The sequence below is a fragment of the Medicago truncatula genome, chromosome 1 (assembly GCF_003473485.1).
Source record: "Medicago truncatula cultivar Jemalong A17 chromosome 1, MtrunA17r5.0-ANR, whole genome shotgun sequence".
Taxonomy (NCBI): domain Eukaryota; kingdom Viridiplantae; phylum Streptophyta; class Magnoliopsida; order Fabales; family Fabaceae; genus Medicago; species Medicago truncatula.
In genome coordinates, this window is record NC_053042.1 from 36,996,803 (window position 1) to 37,010,404 (window position 13,602).

The 13,602-nt window shown below is 35.4% G+C and overlaps 1 protein-coding gene across 1 annotated transcript; it reads right to left on the reverse strand.

Moving 5' to 3' along the window:
* Positions 1 to 256: 256 nt before the first annotated feature.
* Positions 257 to 2,188, reverse strand: LOC25484438 (early nodulin-75-like). Its single transcript, XM_013613246.3, is given in 2 exon segments — positions 257 to 491; positions 494 to 2,188. Coding segments are annotated over 2 exon segments (1,704 nt in total). The 5' UTR covers positions 2,163 to 2,188; the 3' UTR covers positions 257 to 456.
* Positions 2,189 to 13,602: the final 11,414 nt, after the last annotated feature.

Here is a 13,602-nt window from a genome sequence, read left to right on the forward strand (position 1 = left end):
CACTTATTACCTTTTAGCGTTTGTTTACCTCGTTTAGAGTCCGATTTTGGCCGACACTCCAACACAATTTTATTGTAGTATTTATGCTATCTTCTTTATTTTATTAGTTTCACGGCTAAAATTTTCCCTACAATATATCTTAGTTTGATCAAATTATGAACTAATCAGTTCTTTTTGTGCATAGTGTTTTTTAACGTGCCATAATTTTCTATCTAGTTGATCTTTCTTCTGACGGTGCTTGTAAACAAGATAGAGGTTGTAGCCAATATATAAAACTTGTTGCATTTGTATTATACATAGGCATATATATATATATAAGCCTTTATTTGCAGAAAGGGCACATCGTGCTTTACAAGAGCTTTTAAAACAGAAAAGGAAAAAAGAAAATAAAGAACATAAAAACATCATATGACAAACTTAACAAACAACGACTCTTACTTTTTTACTTTGCCAAATTTAATACGCCACATTCTTCAGTGGTGTCATTATTGATTCTTCTTATATGGTGGATAATGGCCAAAAGGTCGAGTATTGTAGCGTGTTGGTTTCTTCATTTGTGGTACCTTAGCTAGAGGTGTCTCGTAGACAGGTGGTTTCACATGAGGAGGTGGGTGAAAGGGTGGATGATGGTAAATTGGTGGGGGTGGATGATATGCTTGTGGTGGAGGTGTTTTCACATAAGGCGATTTATACACTGGTGGTAGTTTTTCATGAGGAGGTTGATACTTTGGCATTGGCTTTTCATGACGCGGTGGGTTATAATTTGGTGGTAATTTCTTATGAGGTGGCGCAAACTCTGGTGGTGGATTTTCATGTGGTGATTTTTCGTGAGGAGGTTGATACTTTGTTGATGGAGGTGGTGGTTGGTACTCTGGCAACGAGATTTCTTGTGGTGGTTTTTCATGAGGTGGGTGATGCGTAGGTGGTGTATTTTCATGAGGTGGTTTCTCATGTGGAGGTTTGTACTCTGGAGGTGGATTTTCTTGTGGTGGTTGGTACTCTGGAGGGGGATGTTCATGTGGTGGTTTTTCATGAGGTGGTTTGTATTCTGGTGGTGGATGCACATGTGGTGGTTGGTTCTCTGGAGGCGGATGTTCATAATGAGGTGGTTTTTCATGAGGTGGTTGATACTCTGGTGGTGGATTTTCATGAGGTGGGTTCTCATGCGGAGGTTGGTGCTCTGGTGGTGGATGCACATGAGGTGGTTGATATTCTGGTGGTGGATGTTCATGTGGTGGCTTTTCATGAGGTGGTTGGTACTCTGATGGTGGCTTCATTTGTGGTGGTTTCTCATGAGGTGGTTGGTACTCTTGTGGTGGTGGTTCATATGGTGATTTTTCATGAGGTGGTTTTAGATAAGGAGGTTGGTACTCAGGTGGTGGATGCACATGTGGCGGTTTTTCGTGAGGTGGTTGGTACTCCGGCGGTGGATGTTCATGAGGTGGTTGATACTCTGGTGGTGGATGCACATGTGGTGGTTTCTCATGAGGTGGTTGATACTCAGGTGGTGGATGCTCATGTGGTGGTTTCTCGTGAGGTGGTTGGTACTCTGGAGGTGGATGTTCATGCGGTGGTTTTTCATGAGGTGGTTGATACTCTGGTGGTGAACTTTCATGTGGTGGTTTTTCGTGAGGTGGTTGGTATTCTGGCGGCGGCTTCTCATAAGGTGGTGTATACTCAGGTGGTGGCTTTTCATGAGGTGGCTGGTACTCAGGCGGTGGTTTTTCATGATGAGGTGGTTGATACTCTGGTGGTGGTTTCTCATAAGGTGGTTTGTATTCTGGCGGTGGGTTCTCATATGGTGGTTTTCCATGATGAGGTGGCTCATATTCTGGTGATGGATTCTCACGAGGTGGTTGATATTCTCGTGGTGGCTCTTCATGTGGTGGTTTCTCATATGGTGGCTCGTACACCGGAGGTGGCTTCTCATGTGGAGGATGGTATATTGGTGGTGTGTGGGCCGGAGGTTTATAATTTGGTGGTGGATGAATTATTGGAGGCTTATAAACTGGTGGTGGTTCCTCGGTTGGTGGAGGCTCATAGATGGGTGGTTTCTCGATGGGAGGTTCATAAGTGGGTGGTTTGTAATATTCAGCTAACACTGGAGTAGTGAGCATCACTACTCCAAGCAGGAGTATTGCTAGTGAGTGCATAGAGGCCATGCCTCGGGTTGTGATGAACAAAAATGGAATGGAGGAACAAGTATTTATAAGTAAAAACACGTAAAATTTTAGTGTGAAGTCATCTTCAATTCTTTGGCATTTCATTATGCATACAAAGTATTAATTATTAAAGTATCCAAATGAGGTCAAAAGAAGGTAGCATCTTTTAATTTGATAACAACAATCTATGCATTGGCTAGGATTATATTTTTGTATAATATAGCTAGGAATTTTTTTCTCTGATATAATAAGTAAAGTAACCATTTCCTCTAAAAAAAATAAAGTAAACCATTTGTTAATCTATTGAAGTGCAGCGGAAGGAAATTTCCTTCATGTTCGAAATCCTATTTTCTGATTATTATGGTTCTTTTTTTAATTTTATTTTTACGAGGTAACCTAATGGCTATAATTCATCTTATAAGGTGAATAAGTAAGGTGTCCGGGATTCGAACTTCGGTTCTGCATATAATAATGCATTATCCTACCAACTGAGCTATGTTCACAGGACTATGAGTTTAATTTGTTTATGCAACACATACACATTTTTACGGTCACACACATTTATTATTATTTTTTTCTTTTCGACCAAACATTTATTATTCTTATTTCTTTATTGGGTGTAAACTGGATATCCTCTGTGCATGCAGCTGTAGAGACTAATTCCTCAAACCTTGTGGGACCCAAATGGGCGGCAAACTCTCCTTAAGAGTTTTAACGTTGCTGCTCAAAACTAGATTTGAACCCATGATCTTGGTTAAACTAGAAGATACCAGTACCATCTCATCTCATCTTATTTTTAATATGAATAGTACTAGCAATACTCTCTTTTGAACACTTTTTCTAGTACCCACTCTCTTATTGGTTTAAAACATTGTGAGTGTACACTTTAAAAATTAAACCCACAGAGAGTGGTGGACATGCTTTAATTTCATCCAATAAAAGAGTGACTGTTAAAGAATGTATAGAAAAGTGAGTATTGCTAGCATTCTTCTTTTTTAAGAAACATTTATGATTCTTATAGAATTTAAAGTAATGGATGTGCATCTAAAATAAGAAAAATGAGACACAAATATCAACTTGAATTTTCATCCCACGAAAACAATTATTTTGTACCTTGAAATACTTTTTGCACCTCCACACCACTCAAATATGGTGTGCCATTTTCTTTTCTATTAAAGAAATAGAGATCCCCACAACAAAAAAAATAGAGAAGAAATGGTATAAAATTTTAGACGTGTAAAAATATATAAAAAATGCTCTCACAAGTCACAACAGCTAAAGTCAGTGCTGCGCATAACTGCCTCTTGCGGCTTAAGAGAACACCATGGAATGGAAACTTCAACGGAGATTGAGCATGATATTGAAATTTAAAATCAAATTTTCTACTGAGGATAGTTCTAATATGGATCACGGTCCACCGTTGACCAATACTTGAAAATGTTTAAAACTTTGATGATGACAAAAGTTGTGTCTTGAAAGTAGAGGTTAATGGTCTTTTAAATTTTTATGGTTGAATAATAACTTAATTGATATCAATTTGATCAAAACGACAAAAGATAAATATGTAACTTGTTTTAAAGAACCGACATGAATAAGATCTTTGTATTATCGATAAAGACGAGTAGGGTAAAGTGTTTTTATTTATGAAAAACATTGTTCACCGTCTTTATAATATATGTTGATTTTTATACACTCGTCTACATGTAGATTACTTATGAAGGTGGTCCAGTGCAAAACTCATATTTCTTCTAATACTTGAATAAATGTATTTTGCAAGTGTGTGTGCTTGCTAAAATTTCAAGAACAGCTTGAAAATACAGTTGTTAAAGTATCAACAAAGTCACACAACATAAGACGGCGGGGTTATCAGCAGAATCTCTAACCAGTATCAGCTATCGATGCAGTTTTTCTACTCTTAAAAAGAAAGAATGTGTGCAACATTAATCTCTTTGGGCTCGAGTAGATTTAACGTGTTTCTTGTCAATGTACTCAACTAATAGGTCATCTATATTCCATTACATTATTTTTATTATCAAACCAATGGCCATTTTTCGAGTTCACCATAATAATGGCTCAATCTATCAAATTTCCCTTGCTAACTTTCACCTATAACTTCCTTTAAAAAAAAAACTCTCACATATCACACATCAAATGCTCACTCACACCTCCCAATCTCTCTGGAACTAGGGACAGACCTACATCAATGACTATGGGGACAAGAATTTACATTTTTGTTTAGTCAAAGAACTTGTGAATAATATATAAATCTAATATAATATATTAGTAAAAAACCTAAAGTTAGGGGAAATATTAATATTTTTTTCTCAACAACAAAGGATGGAGAGAAAAATATGATGTTAGTTTTTACTAAAAAAGATCATGTTATGTTTCTAATATTATTCATTCATAAAAATGTTTTTAAGATTACAAAGTTATATTGAATTTTTCCCCACGTAGAAAGATCATCCTTTTTGGATGAAATCTAATGAATATTTTTTAAAAAGATAAAATAAATTTATATTTTTTTAAGCTGAAAAACATCATTAGATAATAGATATTTTTTTATTTTGGCTTTTTAATGTTTTTAAAAATATATTTTTATAAAAATAAAAAATTTATTATTATCTTTTAAAAGAATTTTTTATATTTATAAAAAACTATGAGTTCATCTCATCGACCACTACCATCTTTGTCAAAGCCTCGCCTTCGATCACATCCGTTGTAGCTGCGTCGCCAACGCCACGTTGCAGGATCAACATTGGTGGCCATCGTGGACCACCATATTTATAAATATTAATTATTATTAAAGTTACTAATATAAAATTGTTTTAATAAAATATGTTATTAAATATTTTTAAGCTAATAAAAATGTTTAAAATAATTTGTTTTGGGTAAGAACCATGTAAAACTATTTTTTAAAAATTGTTTAATAGAAAACAGCAACAAAATTTGTTCAAAAAAATATGTAATATTAATAATAATAATTTAATGGGTGGAGTAGATGAATTCTATGCTAAATGAACGTGTTAAGAGTCCCACATTTAATGTAAGATGACCTGAATTAGTGTTTATAAGTGGGGATAATTTTAACCTTACAAACCGATTTTGCGTGGTTGTGCGTTTGACCAAACTATGTGAAATTCTGGCACGTTAGACTTAAGATGTTCTACGCGATGTTCCAACACCAATTACACAGAAAAATAGATGTTGAATAAAAAGATCAGAACATTAAGCTAACAGATAACAAGGATAACAAAAATAACAGACATGAAAGAAAATGGCATAGTGAGTTTGTTAACCCAGTTCGGTGCAACGTCACCTACTCTGGGGGCTACCAAGCCAGAAAGGAAATCCACTAGTGTAGTCCTTATTCAATAGCTCTTAGCAAACTCCTCGTTTGCACTATATGACCTAGGACCTACCCTTACTGACTTCAACCTAGGAACTCCTAGATCTGAGACCCCATCTCATTCCCGTACTTGATCACAACCCCTGTGATTCTCAAAATACAAATACAATCAAATGAAGTTACCTTCAAACAAAAACAACTAAACACCGTACTTCATAGCTTTGGTGCAGTTTACAAACTACCTAACTCTTTGCTTAAAAGCTTCAGAGTAGTGCACAGCTTATAACTCAAACACAGTCCTAAACATGCATCAAGGTGATACACGAAAGGCTCACAAATAACAAACTCAAACCCCTAGATGATCTATTCTTCAAAATGACGGCTTGAATGATTCTCTAGATCTTCCAGTCTTGTTTAAATACTGAAGCAATACGGGTCAGTAAACTTGTTGGGCTTCAGAACAATTCGGTGATCAATCTCACGAACAACATAACCAGAAAAGGAAACTCCTAATATGTAGGCACATTATTTGGAACATTCTGGTCACCTCTAAACTTTCCTAAGTAGATAACACAATCTTAGGAAATCACAAACGATATGATCCTGTGCTAAAATCACGCAGCTTGACCAACAAGAATAAAGGCGTGGATTTCTTAAATAAAATAGCGCGTGCGTAAAACAAGGCAAGGTGCAGGTCAACTGAACCATGCCAGGATGTTGGCACATCGTGTTCAACATCTCACATGAATATTTGTTTTAGACAAAAGTGAAGCTAATATACAAATATCCAACACTATGATTTCTAAAATGATATCAAAGCCTCCTTAATGATCTGTTGGTTGATAGACTATTATATTTCCGCTGTCGAACCACTCACCATATACATCGATTGAGAGATAGGGAAATCATCACCTTACAAACTGGTGTTATGGGGTTTTGTTAAGAGAATGTGTATTGTATTAAATTTTGTTAAAGAGTTTTTAGTGAATACTTGATTGATGGATTGTTTTAATCTATTCATTATCATCTAAATTCAAATTTAATAAATCCAGCTATTTTGTCACCTCTTAGTCCGTCTCTAATCTAGGATATGTATGATTGGAGATTCATCAACTCTATATGATCACTTAAGGAATGAGGATCTTTCTCATCCTCATTTAGAGGAGAAATGACTTTCAATCATGTATATCACAAATTTTGCGACTTTCCAAGTCTCAAGATGCATTCATCCTCATAAAATGTATTTCTAAGTTTTATCATTTACATAGAAATTATCATTTATTTACCAACTAAGTTGAAATCAATTGTTGTATCTTCACATATTCATTTTAACTTCAACTTGTCTGGTTCATTTTCATCCGACTCTTGATTCGTGATAGTAAGCACCACATGATGACCCCAAATTAAACACGTAACAATATTAATTTATCTATTTTTCGATATGCTTTCTGTTAGATATGGATGATTGGCTAACAAGTGTTTAATTTGATCTTTCGCATATAACAAACACGATTACATATAATTATAAATGCTCCTATATATGATTTTAAAAGATTAGTTCATATATCACTTTCTCCGACAAAACACACATGCATAAACTAAGGTTAAATTTTGTAGTTTCGAAGAGGATAGTGGAGTGGTTTATGGAACAGGATGATCCTTACACATCAACTTTATTGCGTTGGATATACTGTTTACAATTGTAAAAAAGAAAACAAAAATATTTACTGTTTTCGAACATGGAAAAGATTAAATGGACTACAAACTTATCAAATCCAAATTTGGCCAACACAGCAAGGGCTTGTGGTATATTAGTTTATTTATGTTGAAATATAGAGTTTTCGAGAGAATAATTAACAAACAAATGAGACTACTTGAGTTTATGACTAGTAATTTAGAAAACTAAATAGCATAGACCCAATAATTTCTTATCAAACATCTTCCCTCAAACTCACGATACATCTAGAGTTTGTAAAACAAAAACAAAAAAACTTGATAATATTAACCCTAAGAAAAACTAAACCAACTAAATGTATAGCCAAAAAAGAAGTGAAATCAAAGAAGAAACAACAACCGAAACGATGAAACCATATCAAACCAAATGGAAATAGAACAAAAAAAACTATAAAAGTGGTTTAATATCATTTGTGTATTAGTTTGTTAGTCTATTTAAAAATGATATAATTACTTATTTAAATATATTCATACGAAATATACATTGAAACAGACTAACAAGTCATATCACAAATGAGTAATCATATTTATGCGATTTTAGTTGAATGTCATTAATCCTGATGAGTCTCAATAACATAAATTATGTGATGTTATTGAACATCATTAATCATGACGAGTCTTTTTTTTTTTTTTTTGCTAAGCCAGGAGATTGGACAGGCATCAAGGGGAAGCAACGACATCCCAACTAGGTTGGCACCCCGCAGAACCCCCATCCTATACCGCCAATCTCAGAGAAAATTTTATTAAAAAAAGGGGGAAAAGGTACAAAAGGGAGGACTAGGCCAAAACCCTCAAAAAACAAAGAAAAAACAGCAAAAAAAGAATAGAAAAAAGTAACAGCAAACAGGAAAAAAAAAAAAAGGAAACACCTGACTACAGGAACCGAGAGCGAGGGAACCCACTCCGGTCCAAAAAGAAGTCAGTATGAAGAGTCTGAGGCAACACCGAGAACCAAGTTGTGCCTTTTATCAAATGACCCATATTAGCAAGTAAATAAGCGTAACAGTTTCCTTCCCTAAAGAGCAAAACCGGAACCAATGACCAGTTTTTAAAAGACCACCAAAGCACTCGTCGAGTCATTCCCAACAAAGAAAATTCATTGACCACCTGAAGTGGATCCTCCCTGAGAGCGGGTTTTATAAGGCGGTTGCTTACCAATTTGAAGATTTTTCCTAACCTGTTGTTTTTGTTTCCGAGATAAGACCGGAGTGAAAGGTCTATCTGCATTAGCTTTGTCATATTCACGATCACGCATCCAGAGGTCTAGGTCGTGCTGCACATTCGGATTGCTATGTGGTTCATAAACAGTCAAAATTCTGTCGCCATTCTCATCACTCCCCAAATGTTCAACCGTGTAATTGGTGTTCTGAGCAAGGTGCTCCATTTCCAAAAAAATGGCGGTGTCGTCAGGGATGGATCTAACAACAAGGGGACCATCTTGGGGACTGGTTTGCACGTCATCGTGCGCTACATCATGTTGAGTTTGTGACATCTCCCTAGCAGAAGAGGAGGCCTCCAAATCAACAGTAAAAGAATGCTCATCATCATGGGAATCTGAGGACGGATGCATCACAGTTGCATTCTGAATCCGGGGTATCACAAACTCCTCCTGCGATTCAGAGTTTACTTGTTCCACGGCATCCGAAAGCACGTCAGCGTGCACATCATCAGGGGAAGCTAACTCCGACACTGGGCGCGAAGGCAAAGATCCTTGGGGGATCTCCTCAGACACGCAGGGGGGGGTGTCTGAGCTAGTGTTGGAGCCGTCGAAGTAGAATCATCAGCAACAGTCGAATTGATTTGTGGCTCGGTAGGTTTAGGTGCTGCAACTTTATCCTTAGACATGTCTTCCTTCCTTGGGTACAACCAACGACAGTTTGTAACATCATGTCCAAGTGTCTGACAATGCGAACAAAAATCCGGAATCCGTTCATAAACAACTTCCACAGGATAAGAACCACATTCCCGTTTGACGAGAATTTCGTGAAAAATCTTTTTGGAAAATCAATGTCGACTAATATACGTGCATAGTGTCCAAAAAGTCTTTACAAGGTTGCATTGTCAACAACGAGCGGCGTGCCAACCACACTAGCAATTTCACGTAGAGTACGTTCCATCCAATATTCTTGTGGCAGTGCCATCAATCGAATCCGTACTTGCGTATGTGTATCTCTATGATTATGCATATCAAAATCCACTGACCATTCAAATAAACGTAACACCCCCGGCTTCAAGTTCACGGTTCCCATTGCCCAAACAATTTGCAAATCAGATTCAGTGGCAAAAAAGAATTCATAAAAGCCCCTACCTAAAGATAGCAACGACCAAGGTGCAATAGTCTTCCATTGTTTCCGAAGTTTGTCTTCAATTTCCTTCTACGCATAGGGTTTATGTCCTTTGTTTAGAACCAACCTTCCACGAATGTTTCTCTTACACACATTGACCCCTGTTCATAAATTGGCTGAGTAATACGAATAGAGAGAGTCTCCCCACAGATTGTAGGTTGTGGCATATTGTCATTGGTAGCTTTGTCGTGCGATGCAACAAGTGCTTGTGCAAAGGACCGCGGCGGTGGTTGTGGTGATGGAACCGCCGTTGTGGAGGGTTGTGCCATGAGAAATGACGCAGCTTTGGAGGGTGCAGCTGTCGGCAATAACAACTCTGCCTGCCAGTCGAACGACATAGTAGAAAGTATGTCCGTAAGTGATCAATCAAATCACCCAATCGTTGATCACAAATAAATTGTAACAGTGAGATAGTGGTTCGGTGCAAGGAAGCAGCACAAATCAATTTACCCACTCCAATCCAATTGAGGGGTGGAATCTTACAATCAATGAATGGATCCCCAAAAGCAACACAAATCAATTGAATTGAAGAGGAACAACACAAAAGTGAATCACGTAATATTCAATGTGAATTCAATTGAAATTAGCAATAATGGGGAACGACGCTAGTAAGACCTAGCGGAGCTCCATCAATTGAAATTTCTGCGAGTCTCAATAATATATCAAAAATGATTTTAGATTTATTTAAAATTTTATATGGATGATCTATATAATATAAACTTACATTTCAACAATCAACTTTAAAAAATATGTATCGAGTAAAACGATATTGAGCAGTGTAATGATGGTTGATTTTAGCAAGTGTATTATATCATTGTCAAGCAATAATATTTAGGCTAAAATATGGTTTTAGTCCTTGCAAATATGTCTCGTTTTGGTTTTGGTCCTGTAAAAAAAAATTGTAGAAAAAGGTCCATGCAAAATATTTTATTTTTTAAAATAGTCTCTCAGGGACTATTTGAAAAAACAAAAGGGACTAATTTTAAAAAACAAAATATTTTGCAGGGACATTTTAAAAAACAAAATATTTTGTAGGGACTTTTTTCTACAAAATGGGTTCAGTCATCATGTGCCACGTATGCAAATCATCACAAAGGTGGGGTCAGGGACTATTTTAAAAAAGTAAAATATTTTCTAGGGACCTTTTTCTACAATTTTTTACAGGAATTAAAACCAAAACGAGACATATTTGCAAGGACTAAAACGATATTTTAGCTTAATATTTATACGTTCGTATCTACAAAAATTGTGAAAACAGATACAATAGCAATGGTTTAATTAATTGAACTTTAAGAAAACAAACAAAATAGTGATTAGTCAAGGTATATTTCCTTCTCTTCATTGCTAGGTAACTCAAACCTATGTTCACAAACCCTCTTCTCTGGTTAAGACACCCCTAGTCATCGAGACCAAACCGAAGCCTCAAACCAAATAAACTAGTAGAGCCTATAATTAGGAAGCCCTAAATACAATTGGGTGAAAGATCGTCAAGTATATTCATTTAAAGTTAATCTTAAGTTGACTAATCTATCTGCATAATGGATTCCTTCTTTGTAGATGTGTGTGATCATGAAATTCATATAGGACAGTTTGACTAGGGGATTTTTCCATCTGTTCTTAAGTTTCCAAGGCACTATATGAGGAGACTTGAACGCCAAGCAAGCTAATTTAGAATCACTTTCAATCCATAAGTGATTCGATTCTTCATATAGGCAGTTTCCACAACAGTAATCACTCCCATTAGCTTAGCAAAGAGAGCATTTGAAATTCCAAGATTGATTGCAAAACAACCCTTACTCTTGCCATGACAGTTTTTGAATATTCCAGCACAAGCAGACTGCCCTAGATTGCGTAGACTTGTGCCATCTCAACTTAGTGGACCTCAATAAGTGACTCATTCATTATAGCCGATCACTATTCTTCGTTTGGAAATTTTGATTTTATTTTGCCAATTTAACCATATTAACTCTTTAACTTTTCTCCCTCCTTAATTAGATCTCCTTTCACTTCCACATTTTCTTTAGGAACACCATTTTTGGTTGCACCCATTTCCACAATCTTCTTTTCAAACCACAAAGTACCACTTAAAAAAATTGTTATTGGTTAAAACATTGTTATTTGATGTGGGATTATTATCAAAATCATTGTTTAGATAAAGAAAAATGAAAAATAAAATTATGATAAAATTTCGCTTGTTTTATGTTAATTGGTATTCTTTGTTTATTGGTGGTTGCAGGTCCGGTTAAGCCCAAGCAGCCCCAAATTTCCAAAAGACATTAAATAGAAATATTTAAGGATCTAAATAGTATTTAAATTTTAAATTTAATTATATCAATAAATGTCAAATCTTGAGCATTTGCATATTCAAATTTTAAAGTGTTCAACTTTTTGCATATATATTAATTTTAGGGATCTAAATTCAGGTATATACCAATTTGAAGTGTCTAAATTCTTACATACCAATTCCGACATCGAAAATTCTGAAGTCCCAAAATTAAAACATGGCCTCCAGAGTGTTCAAGACAACCCTGAGTGGTTATGGTTGAAATTTGAAGCTTTGTGATTGTTGTTGTTGATGATAAAATAGCCCAGAATTACTAGTGTTCTCCAGGTAAGAAATCAAAATAGAAACACTCACACGCAAATAAAAGCATGTTACAAGTAGAAACTCTTGTTTTTTCTGCGGAGTTTCGTGCGAAATATAATCCGCAGGAATACCTGAGGATTTTGCTGGGGTTTACCTTAGTCAGACGAAGTTTCCTGCGGAGTTTTATGCTGCAGGTGCATCCGCATGTAACTATTATTTTGCTGAGGATTTTCATGCGGAATTATTATCCAATATTATCTCCGATTCCTTGGTAAATTCCGCAAGTTTTGCTGAGGATTTTGCTGCGGTTTTTCATATGGTTTTTCCTGCGGTTTATTTATTTTGTTGAAATTTGTAGTATTTTAAATTTCTTAATTTTAGATATTAAAAATAGACCCTATAATATTAAATTTAAGTCCAAATTAACATATATCCAAATAAAATGGCAACTGTTACTGTCGATTGTAATTAATATTTTTTTTGTTTATATTCAATGTTAAAATATTTTGAGAAATAACATTACATTAGAACACAAATATTGATCGAAAGCTTAAAAATCATATGTGGAATAGAACACCTTCATATTTATTGTGTATATGCAAAGTCAATCTAGCTATTTTCTCTCTTTCATTTTAAAATAGACAATTAGATTCCTGAATTAACTAAAAAAAAAAATCAAGTCCCTTACAATAATATAGGCTTTTTTTAATAAATATCGGATAACTATTAATCTAGTTGATAGCTTATAATTATAATTAATATAAAAAATTGACACTATTCGCAGCAAAGTGCTAACAGACAGAAGGAAACTCGTCAAACACTGGTCGAATGTTTTCTGCGGAGACTTGCATATTTCCTACAGATATACCTTTTCTGCGGATCCTAAAAATCCTAAGGAAACAATAACCCATGAAGGTTTTACCTGAGAACCTAGATCCTTGGCAAAATCCGCAGGAACATGTTTCCTACGGAATTTCCATCTAAAACCGCATGTAAATCCGCAAGAAAATTGAGAGTTTCTAGTAGTGGTTGACCACATAAAGGGACAGATAGAGGATGATTCAATTTCATTTAGGGAGAAGAAGAGCGACCCAAACAGTGAGACAAATGTAATAGGGAAACAAATTGACAATGGATTGTTTCAAGGATATTTTGGTAGAAACACACGGTATATTTGTTTCTGTTTAAACTAATCCTTAAAAAAAAAAAAATGACATGCTATAGAAAGTAACTGACTAAGGTCCACAAGTGGTCCTTTTAAATTGAGGTCCATGTTACCAAAAATCACTAGTATATTGTTACTAAAATGGTGAGATCTTACACATAGGCATAAATATATAGCCTATATTCAAATAACGGGCAAATCATACTTCATGTCTTGAAAGATCATTTTGAAAGAAAAATTAATAAGAGTGGATTGTTGTA